Genomic DNA, 16,576 nt, shown 5'->3' with positions numbered 1-16,576 from the left:
TCTGCAGCATTTTTTTTCAGAATTTAATTCTTTCATTTTCCATAGCAATGTATCAATCATAATGAAATATTTAACAGAAAGATTTAGAAGAACTGTGGCTTTAATTGTTTCTTTCCAGGACTAGTGATACTGGCTTCCTTTCCTACAAGGAGCATCTGCCAGTGACTGAACTTGTGATCACAGATACTGACAGACCAAATTCTGAAGCAGCTTATAAACTGGGGCCTTTGCTTTGTCGTGGTGACAGTAAGTAGCAACTGCAGACTTTTGTTAATCAACATGTGATTTTGACTGCAAAAAAAAAAAAAATAAATGCTTTTTGCGATACAGCCCGCAATACACTTTTGTAAAAATGTCATCTGTTCTTTTAGTAATTAGAAAGGAAAAAGACAAAATACCATTGGCCATTTAAAACAAGGATAAAGCTGTAAAGATATATTTTTGCTTACACTCATCAACAGTGAAGACAGAAATAGTATAGTTTTCAAACAGGTATTTTGAATAAAAATCTAGTGGTTTTATGCAATTTGAATTAAGTAATGAACAAAGCACTGCCTGATGTGCAATTCATAACCTGTTACCACAACTTAGTACAAACATACCCTTCACTAGGTATGCATGCCTCCATCACCAAACCTTATGCATATTAATTCCTCTGAGGATTTGTTTAACTAGTCAAACCATACTACAGAAGATTCAGACAGTACATGTAATATCTCTAAGTAAAATTTCAACTCCTAAAAGATTTTAAAATTTAGAAAGCTATACAGTAATTTGAAATAGAAAGTTTGTATATCCTGAAAATTTACATAGTAACCAGAAAAATGTGATGTGTGAAGAAATCATTTAAAGGTAACAGTTGGAGTAAACCTGGAATCTTATTGAAGATCCATGATGACATTTCTGATTTCCTTAATTTCTATTCTTCACAAAGAAAACATATTTGCTTTATGTTCAGTAGCAAACTACTGCAAAAAATTCTGCAGCTGCTGCTGTTTGTAATCAAGAGTCATGAGAAACAATGGTTTGAGATTATCCTAAATGTCTTAACTGAAGAGTTGAATAGGCAGTATTTAGTTTATAGTTGAGTAAGGGGTTAAAATACTTAATGTTTAATTTCTTTATACCAAATGCAACCCTATGAGTTTTCATAAAATTCTCTGTTGTTTCAAATAATTACAAATTTGTATTTTTATTTGTCATGCATTTATTTATCATTCATTATATGATGCGTTTGTCCAACTTTCTTCAGCCTTTGTGAATAAGAGGCAATGAATACCAGTAAAGAAGTATCAGTTTGTGCTTTCAGGCTTACACAGGAGACTGCATAGCAAAATAAATATAAATTGGCATCTATTTACTTTTTTGTCATCTCTGATTTCACTCCTGTGAATTTTTAGTTTATGCCTGCATGATTTGTTTACAGATGTGTATTGCAGCAGTTCATTCTAAGTTTCTTATGAAAATTTGTAAGACACAGAAAAAAAAATGTTGTGTTCTTCATCTTTATTTGTCTGATATCTGATTGTGAGATGATAATTTTTCTTACCTATCAAATAACAGTGAGATCATGGTGTTATGTCATAAGATTACAGTGTAAATCAGAGTAGAAATGACCTGGGGAGATCTCTGATCTCCTGCTTTCAGCAGAATCAGGGGATGCTATTGGTTTCCTGTTACGAATACTTGGCTCCACTTGCCACGTAACTGTATACAAAAGTTATAAGGGTTACAAAAGATTCAGTATTTGGTTAAAAGATTATCTTTACAATACAAATGATTGCAAATGATTTGAGAATAGTATTTGGAAAAAGACAAATCCAAAAGCAGTATGTTAAACCTACTAACAAAGGGTAGGTAGTTCCCAGAGACCTTAGGAATGTATCAATTACACACAATGCTGTTTTCCAATTATAGAAATTTATCTTTTCTCACTTTTTATCAGAAAATCTTCCTGAGCTGCTGCTGATGCCTGTAATCCATGTATGTGTAAGGCAAAAAACCCAAGAGAGAAGAGCCTTGTGCTTTTTGCAGCCACCTATTTTAATCCAGCCAACTATTTTTTATTGTACGTTAACAGATAAAGTTCTCTGCTTAAACATACCCAAAATATTCCCAAACTTGACCCTGCATGGTGTCTGTGCCTGGCAGGACATGTGACTCAGAAGAAGGGCCCATGTGAAATCCACTGATTCACAGGCCTCGGTGGGGGAGATGTTTTCTCTGGCTCCCTTCATCCCAGCCTCGCTGTTTCCCCCCATCCCCTCTTCGCAGGGGGGGAGGGTTTTTGGATGTGCTGTCACAACGACCCACTCTAAACCATCTGTAATCCCTCAGCCTGAAGGGCAGGAAACATGCTGCATATCTAAACATCCTTGTGGTCTCCCATGTACTCACATTTATCAATGTTTGCCTTATAGTGATGTGCCTAAAACTGGAGGCAATATGTAGATGTTGTCACACAAATGTTCAGCAGGGGGAGTAACCACTTTACTCAGCTGACTGGCCATGCTCATACAGGTGCAGGAGGCCTCCCTTGTGGTCAGAGACAATGAAACCACAGGTAATTACAACAATGAAACAGAAATATTTACAACTTGTGTAGTACTTAAAAAGTGGAGAGAATTTCAATTTCACTACTAGCCAAGTTCCCAATTACTATTTGTTACATAACCTGACACCATTTATCACAACTATTAAAACGTGGAAACCAAATAGCTTTCCTGAGTGAGTCATTAAAACATACAGAAAGTTCTGAAGCCAACTGACCTTCCTGCTTTTTTTGATGTTTACATAATCTAAGCAATTTAATTTCTGCAAAAATTCACACTGGTGTTAATGGTTCACAGTATTTCTAGACAAGAAAACTCTAAGATAACAGGAGGATAAGCACAAAAAAGTCAGTCTAAGTTTCAGAGAAACAATTTTCCCTTGTCAGACATTATAGAATTTGTTTTCAGAAAGAAGCAGTTTGGGGCTGAAATCATCTCAATGAACAGTCGTTTTGGAACACAACAGCTGATGGTAAAAAAACCTTCAAAAGGAGTATTCATCCTTAATAAGACCAGTAATAGTGCAATTTTCTTGGACATGTAATGTTATTGTGGAGGAAGGGATTAAAATTTGACAAGAAAAACGCAGAACTTGTGAGGGAAAAGTTGTGAAGGAAACTTGTGAAGGAAAAGTAAAATCGTAGAATTTGAACATAAACACAAAGTGAAACGTGTTGATTAGATTATGAATTTATGATAACCCAAAATAAAATATATAAATATGAAGTATAATATGATATGTATTCTCTATCATATTTAATCTTAAATATCACCTAATATATTATCTATACCATTATAATATAGTATCATTATATACATTTTGCCCTAGACAAAACTAGGACTAATTCTAAATTATCTTCTAAGATCAGCAGTAACATAATAGTAACACTTTGAAGCTGCAAGAAGGAAGTAGAATTTTATTAAAATTTTTTTAATCTGATGTAGACACTCATGTGGATCTGATTGAATTCTTTTTAAATGAAATTTCTTCTGCACTTTTGGATAGGTGAAGAACTTAAAAAAAAGTCTTGTAGCAAATATCTGTTTCTGAGAAGTGTTGTCAAACAAGAAAAAAAGAGATATTCTTACATTCACAAGTGTGATCTGAGCACTCTCCAGAAAAATTATTGCTTGTTTCTGCCTTTTTTTTTTTTTTTTTTTTTACTCTCTAAATCTGAATGACACAATTCTACTTGTTAGGGGATATATTTTTATTAAATGTGCTTTCTTTCATTCTTTCTTGTTTTGTTGGGTTTTTTTTCCTCAGCATTTGTGGTAGGTGTATTTATCTATATATCTAATAGACCAAAGTGCAATGACATCAGTAATGATATTCTAGAGTAATATGGCCACTTAGAGAAATGAGTCCATAGGACTTGAAAACAGTCATCTCTTTACCTGTGAGGAACACTCACTCATTTTATGACGCAAGCCATGCAGTATCACCTCTGTGGTCGACAAGATCATGGAACAGATCCTCCTGGAAACTCTGCTATAGCACATGAAAAATGAGATGATTGCTGGAACCCAGCATGACTTCATGAAGGGCTAATTGTATGTGACTAGTTTGTTAGCTTTTTATGATGGGGTAACGGTATCGAAGGCCCAGGGAAAAGCAATTGGTGTTGTCTACTTGGATGTGTGCAAAGCATTTGACACTGTCCTCTGTGACACTCTGGTCTCTAAATAGAAAAGAAGTGTATTTGATGGGTGGATCACTCAGTGGCTAAGGAATTGCTTGATGATCACACTCAAAGCCTAATGGTGAATGACTTGATGTCTAAGTGGACACTAGTGATAGTGGTGTTCCTCAGGGGTCAGTAACAGGACCTTATAACATCTTTATCAGCAGCATGGACAATGAGATTGAACACACCCTCAGCAACCTGTGTGCTGTGACACACTGGAGGTAAGGGATACCATCTCAATGAATCTTGAAAGGCTTTAGAGAAGGGCCAGTGTTAACTACATAGAATCATAGAATCATAGAATCAAGAAGGCTGGAAGAGACCTCAAAGATCATCGAGTCCAACCTGTCACCCTATACCTCATTACTATCTAAACCATGGCACCAAGTGCCTCTTGAACACTTCCAGGGATGGTGATTCCACCACCTCCCTGGGCAGCCCATTCCAATGGCCAACCACTCTCTCTGTGAAGAACTTTCCTCACCTCCAGCCTAAACCTCCCCTGGCGCAGCTTGAGACTGTGTCCTCTTGTTCTGGTGCTGGTTGCCTGTGAGAAGAGACCAAACCCCTCCAATGAAATGAAGTGTAAGGTGTTGCACCTGGGTTGGTGCAATCACAAGCACGAATACAGAGAATGGATAGAGAGCAGTCAGAGGAGCAGAACATGGGAATGCTGGTTGATGAGGAGCTCAGCATAAGCTGGCAATGTGTGCTTGTAGCCCAGAAAGTTATATCTATTCTGCGTTGCATCAAAAGAAGCACGGCCAACAGGTCGAAGAAGGTGATCCTCCTCCTCCATTCTGCTTTTGTGAGATGCCACCTAGAGCACTGTGTTCAGCTCTGGTGCCCCCAACACAAGAAGGGTATGGAAGTGTTAGAACAGGTCTGAAGAAAGGCCGTGGACAATCAGAGGGCTGGAGCACCTCTGCTGTGAAAACAGACTGAGAGATTTGGGGTTGTTCAGCCCGGAGAAGACAAAGCTCTGGGGAGACTTTGCAGCCTTCCAGTATTTGTAGGTGATGTATAAGATAGCTGGAAAGAGTCTTTTTACAAAGGCATGTAGTGATAGGATGAGAGATAATGGCTCCAGACTGAAAGAAGTTAGATTTACATTAAACATTAGGAAGAAATTCTTCACAACAAGGATAGTGAGGCACTGGAACAGGTTGCCTGGAGAAGTTATGGAAGCTTGAGCAATATTGTCTAGCAGGAGGTGTCCCTTCCCATAACAGGGTGATTTGAAATAGATATCTTTAAGGTTCTTTCCCATCTAAATCATTCTATGATTCTACAATTCTATGACTTCTGTCACCTTTGAGATATATTACCATTTTCTACTGTACAATATGTCGAATATATTTTATGACAGCACTGCTGGTAGTAGATTGAAAAATATATCTAAATATAATGAAAGTTAAGATTCAAATTAACATATATTATCTGATCAGGGTAACAGGAAAGATTACGAAGCATATGAGGACAAAAGAAAACTTTCATCTATCAATATGTAGAAATACTATGTTTTTCATAAAAGATAAACGATTAATGGCATCTTCATTGATTTTGTCATTATTCAATATAGACTTGATTAAAAGTTGACTAAATCCTAATAGAGTCAATTAGTAGGAGCAAACCTTGATAAAAAAAATCATGTTTTAGGTGTTTTCATTTTCCTTGAAAGAACTGACTGAATATACTCCAATTTATTACTATGAACTTCCAATCTTTATTTGAATATGTAAATACATCCAAAACACTGGAAAAAAGCTAATGTGTCAAAATGATGTGTAATAAATGAGGAATTATAACGTGGCAGATTCAGGCTGATTCTTACCCCCAAAATAAAATTGATTAAATAGATCTTAATTGACTAAAGCATGATATATGGATAGTACAATGTAAATATCATTTAGCAATAGTTTGCGTTAAATAATTGGCTACATTTTTGAGGGACTTTGATGTTGGCAAAAGCAATATGATGAAGTGAGATATTTGAAGTCTAGTAAGAGATTTGACAGGGTGTCACACACTTGATTGAATAATAAAAGGAAAAGTACCAATTCAACTGCAAAATGACAATACAAGCAAGCAATGAGAGCAGATAATCCATTCAATGTAAGCTCCCAGTTTCACATTTGAAGAAATCCACAAACAAAATGTAAACTTATTATATAACCATTTTAGAGAAAACAAAAATGTAGTAACTGATGATAAATGATGCCTTCATTAAAGCAACACAGTACATTTCCAAGTTCTGAAAAAAAATAATCTGTTTCTGCAGGGTGTATCTGACTGTTAATAGCAGGAGTATCTATATACCGAGTGCTGACTTCTTTTTCTTATTTAGCTTTACAATATTAATTTATTTTTGTCCTAATCTCAGTGTAACCTTTATTTTAGTCCTCTTCACTGCTAGCATTGATTGAGTTGAATCTGCTGCTGTTATTCATATCATGCTGCAGTCATGCCAGCTTCAAAAATGAAAGTATTGGTTGGAGCAAAGTATTGTGGAGCTTGAATTTCAGAGGCTTCATGGGAGGCTTCATGTTCTGTTTGCTGCTTCTTGGTTCCAGGTGTTTTGTGTGTTCTCTTTTCACTCAGATGGCAGCAGCACAAGCAGGGATGGGGAAGTAGTTTCCTGGCTTGGTCTTTTGTCTCCCTTTCTTCTGCTTGCTGCTGCTTTGCATTGTGGGGTTTTTTTTCTGCAAATAGGATAAGGTAATTATGCATTTTGTACTATGTTTATCTGATTTGGCTCAGTAAACTCTATTCCTATCTCACTTTTCTTTGTCTCAATCCTGAGTTTTTGTGTGCTGTTTTTCCCCTCACTTCTGTGTTGGGAAAATAAGTTAAGTTGCTGGTGTGGTTTGACCCATTTTATTCTGATTTAAACCATTACATATTTTTTGGGCCCCAAGGTAGGGCAAAAAAAGCAGCTGTCTTAATTTAGACAGCAGATTTTTGGGAAGAGACAAGGGATTTTGATAACAAAAAAGGGAGATAACAAGATTCAATTAAGGCTTAGGCTTGTTAAGAGAGTTTTATATAGGTGAGGGGGGTTGTTTTGGTTTTTTGGTTTTTGTTTTTTTTTTTTGTTTTTTTTTTGTCTGTGCTGTGTTTGCTGTGTTAGGGTATTTGCTTTTTGTTGGCAGCTGGTTCCAGCATGCTGGCATTTTGTACATATTCCTTCTGGTGACAAGTTTTATCTCAGGGGAATGGCTTACAGCTCTGATGCTCCTGTGTTGCATACCGGCAGGCAAAGGTTTTTACAGAGTGTAATGGATTGAGTTGAACCTGATGCTGTTATTCATACCATGGGGCAGTTATTCCAGCTTCAAAACCAAAAGTGCTAACTGGAGAAAAGTAGTATGGGGTTGAAGTTCAGGTTGCAACATAGGTGGCTTCCTATTCTGGTTTCTTGGGTGTTGGCCTTTTCTGCAGGCATGATGGTGGAACAAGTGGGAGTCAGGTAGCTGCTGGGTTTTGTTTTCTGTTTTATGCTGGTTTCTTTTTCCAGTGTATTTCAGTGCACTTCTTCTTCAAATAGGTTAAATAAGGTAATCATGCATTGTATTATTAGATTAATTAGTTGGAGATTATTAGATTAATTATTCAGGGACTAGCACATGCATATCAAACCCTTCTCATCAGTGTTCGGAGTGATCAGGAGCAAGAGAAAGTCTCTGGGCCAGCAGACACAGCTACAGCAGAGAATCAGCCTGTACCAGTATCAGCTGTACCTATATGGAAAAAAAATCCTAGAGGGAAAGCAGCTTGCCCTGAAAAAGATAATGATGAAACAGGGCAATTACAGGAACAAGAGAATTAGCCAGGACTGCTTGCTCATTTCTTATCTCTAGGTTTGGAAGATGGTCAAGGACAAACAGTTCATGAAACAATGCCGTAGCAAGACAAAAAAAAATCTCCCTTCCTCTGCTTAGGCCCATGTTTCAACTGTGAAGGAACTGTCTTGGGAGATCCATCAACTTAATAAGAATATGTTTTACTCCCCACTTGTATGGTCCTGTGTATCAGCCATGAGGAGCAGGACTCCTCTCCAAGTGAGAGAATCTGGAAGGTACACACACCAGTATACTCTGTGGTTTGTTTGCATGACCATGGGGATGACATGAGAAAGTGGGACAGAAAACTCACTTTAGTCCTGGCTGCATGAGAACGTGCTGAGAATGCTGCCTCAGTTTCCACTGGAAAATTACCCAAAGAAACCAGTAAAGATGATACTGATTCTAATCCTCCTGAAGGGATTTGTAAGACATCTTCACAAGAGGTAGGTGATTCCAGTCAGAATTAGAGGGGCCCTGCCTCCAACCAGATAGAGAAGAAGGAACAGCTGGGTTTATTGGACTGTACAGACCCAATGACTTGGCAAGCTGAAGCAGTGGAACCCGTCTGTATTTCTGGTGTGAGAGAGAGATCTCCACTCCTGCATGCACTGAAAGCTGAGCATTGGAATTCACACCTCAGTAAACTTTCACTTGGAGGGGTGGAAGGAGTCACTGGACTCGACTGCCCGAGGGGTGGAAACATAGCCCCACTATTTGGACTGGTCGTGGACTGATCCAAAATTTACTGGAACAGAATGGAGCTCCAGAGTATCTGCAGTGAGCAGTCCCCTGTGTACTGCAAAGCAATCTCATTTTGAGTGAGAATGGCCAGTGACTGATGTATGATGCACATTGTTCCATGTAGATTGCTGGTGGGCAATTACCATCAAGGTAATGTACAGGAAAAGAACAAAAAGATGGTATATCATATAAAGCGTGCTTTCAAAATGAAAATTTCTTTACAGAGCTCTTTTTTAAAAATTGCCAGCACACTCAAACCAAGAAAACCCTTAACCTGCAAACTTATAAAGCAACTTACACTTACTTATTACTTAGCATACCTTATCAATTACTAAATACTTAAAAACAATTATTACCTAAAACTTAACACTCTTACATATTATTTACCATATCTAAATACCACATTTGTCTTATTAATCATTATCATTAGTGTAAAAATGCAATGACTACAAACATCAAAAGAATAAGTATCCAAAATTTCATATAATCAAAAATAATGCCAAAACCACTACCCATATCAAGTTTACTTTCACAAAATGCTAAAATACCTTTCTTTTCAAACTTATCACTGTTACTTTAAATCTTGTGGCTTGCAGATGCCTGCAAGCGTCAGAGAGAGAACAGAGAGTAAAAGGGGGGGGGGGATGAAAGGGAGGGAGAAGATGCGGAGTAAGAAAAAGTTCTTGTCCCACCATTTACAATCTGTCATTAAGCACTGGCTTAAGGCCCCTTTTTATTGCCATAATAGCAAATGGTAACTTCTTTCTTCTGAACCCTGTAAACTGCATCCTGAGAGATGTCACTCCAGCTGCAGAATTAGGCCACTTCTGATCTCCTGGTGCCCCCCCTGGTTCCCATATTCTTATCCCAGTCTGTCTGATCAAATTCCTTTCCTCTGTGGTAAATAGAATACTCAAAATTGCTTGCACCTCTCTCCAGGTATATGTATTAGGACCCAAAAATTGATCCAATCTGTCAGCTGCCCCTAAAGAATCATCCAACAAGGCAGCCATTTCTTGAAATTACGCACATCTGATATATTAAGAGGTACAGTCACAAATCCTATCCTTCCCTGGCCCTCCTCCATAGGCGCTTCCCTTAATGGATGTAATCCTACACTGCTTTCCCCTTGGTCATTCCTAACCCTGCTTCTGCTTCTTGCTCGAGAGGGCAAGTGAGGGGGGGTCGGTTGAGGAGCTGTCGGATTTGGAGGATCTCGACCCCTGTCCTGATGATAAGATGGTGGTGGTAGGTTATCTGAGGGTTCTCTTTGTTCCTTTCTATCCTCTTCCTTGTCTTTATCCTTATCCTCAGATTTTAATGCTAATATTGGAACAGGGGTAGGACATGAGGTCCTATCCCAAATAGCGGCATATACATTCTCTTCCTGACTAAAAGGCTTTTTAGAGTTCACATGAAAGTTTAGTGCTTGACAAACCCAGTTCTCAAAAGATCCAAAAACAGGCCAATATACACATAATCTTAATGGTTCTTTTGGCCATACCTTCATACAGTAGTGGATAATTTTTTCCTTTGATTTCCTTTTTAACAGCCCTCCCAATACTGTGCTATTAGTGCACTTTCTGGAGGAATAAACAGTAAAAGCTTTCCTCCTTCCTGTTCTAAAGATTTACTCTTCTTTTGTCTCATTTTCTTAATTATTTTGTCTCATGGCTACCGCAAATATTCATGCAAGTGAAAGAATCTCAATAATTCCTACCCATGAATGCTATTTCATAGCTACCCACAAAACTCATGCAAGTGGAAGGATCCCAGCCCCCGCCCATGAATGCTCTTAAGCTTAAGCTTTGGTCTTTCACAGACCGGTTACCAAGGTTACCAAGGGTCACAGCCCTGGCGAACAGCTCAGACAGAAGCTGCAACTAAAAGATCCCAAAACTGCCATTGCTTCAGAACTCAAATAGGTAGCTGAACACAAACTCAAATAGCTGTAATCTCCCTACCCGGACAGAATACAATTCACCCTCGTCCGGATCTTCATGCACAAAGTATTACAAGGGATAACATATTGCCAATTGAACAAAAGGAATTTCTTTGCTTGCTCTTATTCAGGTTCAGAAAGCACTGATTTCCTATCTTCTGAAGCCACGCTGAAGCCACTGGAACCTCCGGCAGGGGCACCCCTTCAAATGAGGCTGAAAGAGAAAAATCAAAGCTTTCCCGGCCATGCATCAAAATTAAAATTGCTATAAATATGTTAGCCAAAAAAATGTCTTTTAAAATTTTATTGGGAATAAAGGCAAGCAAAGCAGCATGCTGGGCTGAGAAAAGGGACAAAACCACAGCAACAGCAATAGCTTTTTTTCTTCTTATATAGCTATCTCATTTACATAAACAGGCTTATGTTAAATAGAAGGCAGGGATATAATAATGAGTTCTTAGAATGTTCTGGGGTGCTCAGGAGGAGGATGGGATCAAAGGATGAAGTAATCTTTCTCAGTGTCTGCTGAAAAGCTTCCCACCTTAAACATGCACTCTTCCCAAGGTTTCTTATCTGAAATCCACACATTCCAAGACAGAGCTACTACCGTTTTTATCTTTGGTCTGTCTGGTAAAAAATCTGTCCGAGCTTTTCAAAAACAGCTTCTTGTGATCTTTCAAAACAAGCTCCTTAAACTTTACTCCTAACTCACCTTTTGACACAAATCACATATTCATGACAAAGAGAGAGCCAGGGCTGATTGCCCACCTTTTATCTCTGGGTTTGGAAGGTGGCCAAGGACGAAGAGTGAATGAAGCAAACAGAAGGCCTCAGCAATACCAGGGAGAAAAATCTCTCTCCCTTTTTCCAGGACTGTGTATTGTGGGAGTCAATGGGTTCCTCAGCCCAGAAGAGCTCAGTCTTGATGAAACAAAGTTATGTCTTTGAGACAAGCACAAATGCTGTATAAGGACATTTCCAGTGGGAAACAGAATGTTTGTTAACTTCCAGCAGCTAAAACAAAAAACAACTGGGCACAGTACCAACAGACCAATTACTTTTAGTAGTAGAGCTGGAGAAATGAATTTTTACCCCATCAGATGTGCTGATAGCGCAAGGCTTAGCAGAAATAGTATACAAGCACAAAGAATGTAACAAAAAAGGTCTCTGATCTGCACAAAGTTGGAGTCCATGATTGTGGTGACTAGGAATGGAGTAGGATGGTTATTAATTATGAATTATGAAATATGAATAATGAAAATTATGGTTTTCTTAATCATTAACATTATTAATTGCTGATTAATCACCTTTAGATATATTGATTCTGATTCATAGTTGTAAATATATATTCCGTAACTGGTTTAGTATATACAATTTGATTCAATTATAATATTTACAAATTCAATTTCTAATTAAAAGAACAAAAGGGTGCAGTTCCACCGCTTGGCCACTAGATGGAGACTCGGCTAGACGCTTGGCGGCTGTAGCTATATACAGAGATATAATGCTATCATGAGGCAAGTCAATCTGAAATATCTGCGCTTTGAATAGAATGTTACTGAATGTTGCACACTTGAAAAGATACACTGTGTCTGTCTTTGTAGCGAGGCAAGTTGCTGGGTTATGTTGGCTGCTTGCTGTCTGTCTGCCTGGGGCTGGCCCATCTGGGTGATGCCCTTCTTTGTCCTCCCACGGGAGGGGCGACTTTCCGCCGATTCTAGTGTACGGTTGTAAAATACATCCCTCGTTTAGTATGTACAATTTGACCCGATGTGCTGGTTTGAGGCCAGGCAGAACATCTCTTGCCCTAAAAGGGACAAAAGAATGACACACACAAACGGATTGGAGAGTGATGGAGAGTTTAAATGGAAAGGCGATTGGTGAAACTACAGAAAACTACAAAGCATAGTGGCAAAGAACATCCTAAAGCATACAGAGTCCCTTACACAATTCCCAGAGGCTTCCAATCCTTCTCTCCTCCCACCTGAGGGTCTACTCAGGGCTCTTTCTTCCCCCCACCCACTGCTAGGTAAGTCTCAGGCTGGCCAAGTCTGAGACTGCCCCTTCTCTATTCTCCTGGCATTAGGCCTAGTCAGGCCTAAGGAGCCTGAGATACTGTGCTGGTTTGGGGCCAGACAGATCGTCTCTTGCCCCGAAAGGGACAAAAGAATGAGATTCACACAAACGGATTGGAGAATGATGGAAAGTTTAAATGGAAAAGCAATTGGTGAAGCTACAGAGAACTACAAGCTACAAAGCATAGTGACAAAGAGTATCCCAAAACGTACAGAACCCCTCACAGAATTCCCAAAGCTTCCCAATCCTTCCCTTCTTCCCACCTGAGGGTAAACCCAAACCCCCCAGGGCTCTTTCTTCCTCCTCCCGCTGCTAGGCAAGTCTCAGGCTGGCCAGGTCTGAGACTGCCCCCCTCTCCATTCTCCTCCTGGCATTAGGCCTAGACAGGCCTAAGAGGCCTTGAGGATACTCCCCCGGCATTACCCGATAAGAGAGGACATCTCCCGTGGGAGCAGAGAGGGAAGAAAGAGGAAGAGAATGACTTTGCAGATGGCCTTATAGGGTGCAGGACTTATGGGTAGAAATACGTCGTTTCCTGTGTCCACCCCTGTGGGTGGGCACCCAGGACACCAGAGGTGTATATCATGCAGCAGTGGCAGGGGGCACCCAGCCTAAACTGCCACATTCCACCCCTTATTTCATACCCATAATTCCTGCACCCAAAACATATCATCAAATTAGAAACAACTTTCAGATGACATGTCTGGCAAAGTCCAAGTCTCCATCTGGGCGTCCTTCCAAAGAGTTTCTCCCTCGGGCTCAGGTAACAGTTCAGTCCAGCTCTTCTCCCTCATCCTGTGGAACCTCCCAGCGACGCAGAGTTCATTCTTCTGCGTGGTGAACTCTTCATGGATCTGATGGAGCATCCTGACCACCTGGAAACAACCTCCTAACTTCTCAATCAAGCATTTGTCCATCCACTCAAGCGGCATGTTTCTACCCCTCGGGGCAATCGAGTCTGAGGAATCAGGCTCCACGACTCGACTCCTTCCACCCCTTGCAGGCAACAGCACGCTGAGACTTTCCAAAGCTGCACAGACCTTTCCCAAGCCCAGTGCTGACCGCTTCCAGCCGCGGCCCGAGGCTAATACGGATGCACACCACACACAGGCACACCGCTCCCCCTGAGCGTACGCATGCCGAGGCATGGAGGCATCCGGCTACACAGCCCTCCCCCAGAGAGGGAGTGGCTGCACTGCAACCCACCGAGAAGAGAGGCAGAGCCAGGTGCTAGGTGCCATTTTCGGAACGCGTCCGAAAATCAGGGGAGAGATAACAGCGAGAGCCGCCGTCACCTCTGCAGCCGCGGTACAGATCAAAACCGCCGCCACCCCTCGGGCCACAAGAGCGCCTTTTCCAGCCAAAGCTATACTTGCTCCCTGGGTCCTCGGAAGCAGCTTTTGAACTGGAGCCACCGCCCGCCTTCTTGAGTTGCGGGAGCCACCGCTCACCACCCCGCTACGGCTAGCCCCCACCGCCGCGGGACAAGCCGACCCTGGTCTGTTTCCGACTGTCCCTCCCCCTTCCTCGGCTCCGCGCCGCTCTGCTCGCTGCTAGCGCCGCGGGGAACAAAAGGGAAAGGGGCAGGCACCACATTCTTAAGCTTTCCCCCAGTGCCTGCAGCTATAGAATCGCCGCTGCCGCTTTGGAACAGCAGGAGGGATTCCACGCCACGGCTACGCACCAGGGTGTCCCCTCGGAACCCATGAAATGCCCACACGGTCACCGCAGCACAAAACCTTGAGCCCAGCCACCAGAAACCAACAATGCCCAGATACCATTTTAACTTTTCCACCCCTGCTCTTCTCCAATCCAATTTGCAGAGTTCAGCACAGGAACCATCCTCTGCTACCAAAAACTCTGTGCTGTTTTGGGGCCAGACAGATCATCTCTTGCCCTGAAAGGGACAAAAGAATGAGGCTCACACAAACGGATTGGAGAGTGATGGAAAGTTTAAATGGAAAAGCAATTGGTGAAGCTACAGAGAACTACAAACTACAAAGCATAGTGGCAAAGAGTATCCCAAAACGTACAGAGCCCGTTACATAATTCCCAGAGCTTCCCAATCCTTCCCTTCTCCCCACCTGAGGGTAAACCCAAACCCCCCAGGGCTCTTTCTTCCCCCTCCCGCTGCTAGGCAAGTCTCAGGCTGGCCAGTTCTGAGACTGCCCCCCCCCCTCCATCCTCCTCCTGGCATTAGGCCTAGACAGGCCTAAGAAGCCTTGAGGATACTCCCCCGGCATTACCTGATAAGAGAGGACATCTCCCATGGGAGCAGAGAGGGAAGAAAGAGGAAGAGAATGACTTTGCAGATGGCCTTATAGGGTGCAGGACTTATGGGTAGAAATACGTCGTTTCCTGTGTCCACCCCTGTGGGTGGGCACCCAGGACACCAGAGGTGCATCTCATGCAGCAGTGGCAGGGGGGCACCCAGCCTAAACTGCCACAGATACTCCCCCAGCATTACCCAATAAGAGAGATCATCTCCCACGGGGGCAGAGAGGGAAGAAAGAGAAAGAATATGTCTCTGCAGATGGCTTTATAGGGCACAGGATTTATTAGGTAGAAATACGCCGTTTCCTGTGTCCACCCCTATTGGGTGGGCACCCAGGACACCAGAGGTGCATCTCATGCAGCAGTGGCAGGGGGCACCCATCCCAAACTGCCACACTCAACCCCTTATTTCATACCCATAATTCCTGCACCCAAAACACATCATCAGATCAGAAATAGTCCTTAGATGACATGTCTGGCAAAGTCCAAGTCTCCATCTGGGCATCCTTCCGAAGAGTCTCTCCCTCGGGCTCAGGTAACAGTTCATTCCAGCTCTTCTCCCTCATCCTGTGGAACCTCCCAGTGATGCAGAGTTCATTCTTCTGCACGGTGAACTCTTCATGGGTCCGATGGAGCATCCTGGCCACCTGGAAACAACCTCATAATTTCTCAGTCACTGGCTTTTCCAAGCCCAGTGCTGACTGCTTCCAGCCGCTGTCCGAGGCCGTGCGCCGGCACACTGCCCCCCTGAGTGATAAGTGATAGGGGTGGAGTTACTTCATTCAAGGCACGGAAATCAACTGTCAGACGCCACTCTCCGTTCTGCTTTCTCACAGGCCAGATTGGACTGTTGAAAGGTGAATGAGTTTTGCTGATGACCCTCTGACTCTCCAGCTGACGAATCAAGTTTTGAATGGGCACCAGAGTCACGGTTAGTTCTGTATTGTCTGTGATGCACAGTTTGAGAAGCAACCGGCAGCTTCACATCCTCTATCTCATGTTGTCCCACAACTGCAGATTCATCTGAAAGCTCAGGTCTGATAGACAACTTCAATTTTCCTCCATCAATTTCTACAGTTGCTATTCCAAAAGCCCATTTGTAACCCTTAGGGTCTTTAAAACACCCTTCTCTCAGAAAGTCAATTCCCAAAATACAAGGTGCATTAGGACCTGTTACAATAGTATGTTTCTTCCACTGCTTCCCAGTTAAACTTATATCAACCTCTATCTTAAACAACTCTTGAGATCCACCAGTGACTCCCTGAATAGTTATAGATTCTCCCCCTTGATAATTTGATGGTATTATGGTGCACTGAGCTCCTGTGTCAACCAAGGCCCTGTACTTCTGAAATTTTGAAGTGCCAGGCCACTGGATGTACACATCCCAATAGATTCTGTTATCTCCATTATCCCTTACCTCCCCCTGGCAGAAGGCAGGGCACCCCTAATGGTGGGGAT

At 41.6% G+C, this 16,576-nt stretch overlaps 1 protein-coding gene across 1 annotated transcript in view; it reads left to right on the top strand.

The window, feature by feature from the left end:
- Window positions 1-16,576, top strand: part of CNTNAP3 (contactin associated protein family member 3) — a 330,271-nt gene that overhangs the window by 260,734 nt on the left and 52,961 nt on the right. Inside the window, exon 15 of the mRNA XM_054398343.1 lies at window positions 119-246. Within this exon, the coding sequence (XP_054254318.1) occupies window positions 119-246 (128 nt within the window). The remainder of the gene's footprint in view (window positions 1-118; window positions 247-16,576) is intronic.

The sequence above is a fragment of the Indicator indicator genome, assembly GCF_027791375.1.
Source record: "Indicator indicator isolate 239-I01 chromosome Z unlocalized genomic scaffold, UM_Iind_1.1 iindZ_random_scaffold_50, whole genome shotgun sequence".
In the NCBI taxonomy this organism is placed as follows: Eukaryota; Metazoa; Chordata; class Aves; order Piciformes; family Indicatoridae; genus Indicator; species Indicator indicator.
Note: the sequence above shows the minus strand (reverse complement) of the source record. Positions and strands in the feature narration are given on the sequence as shown.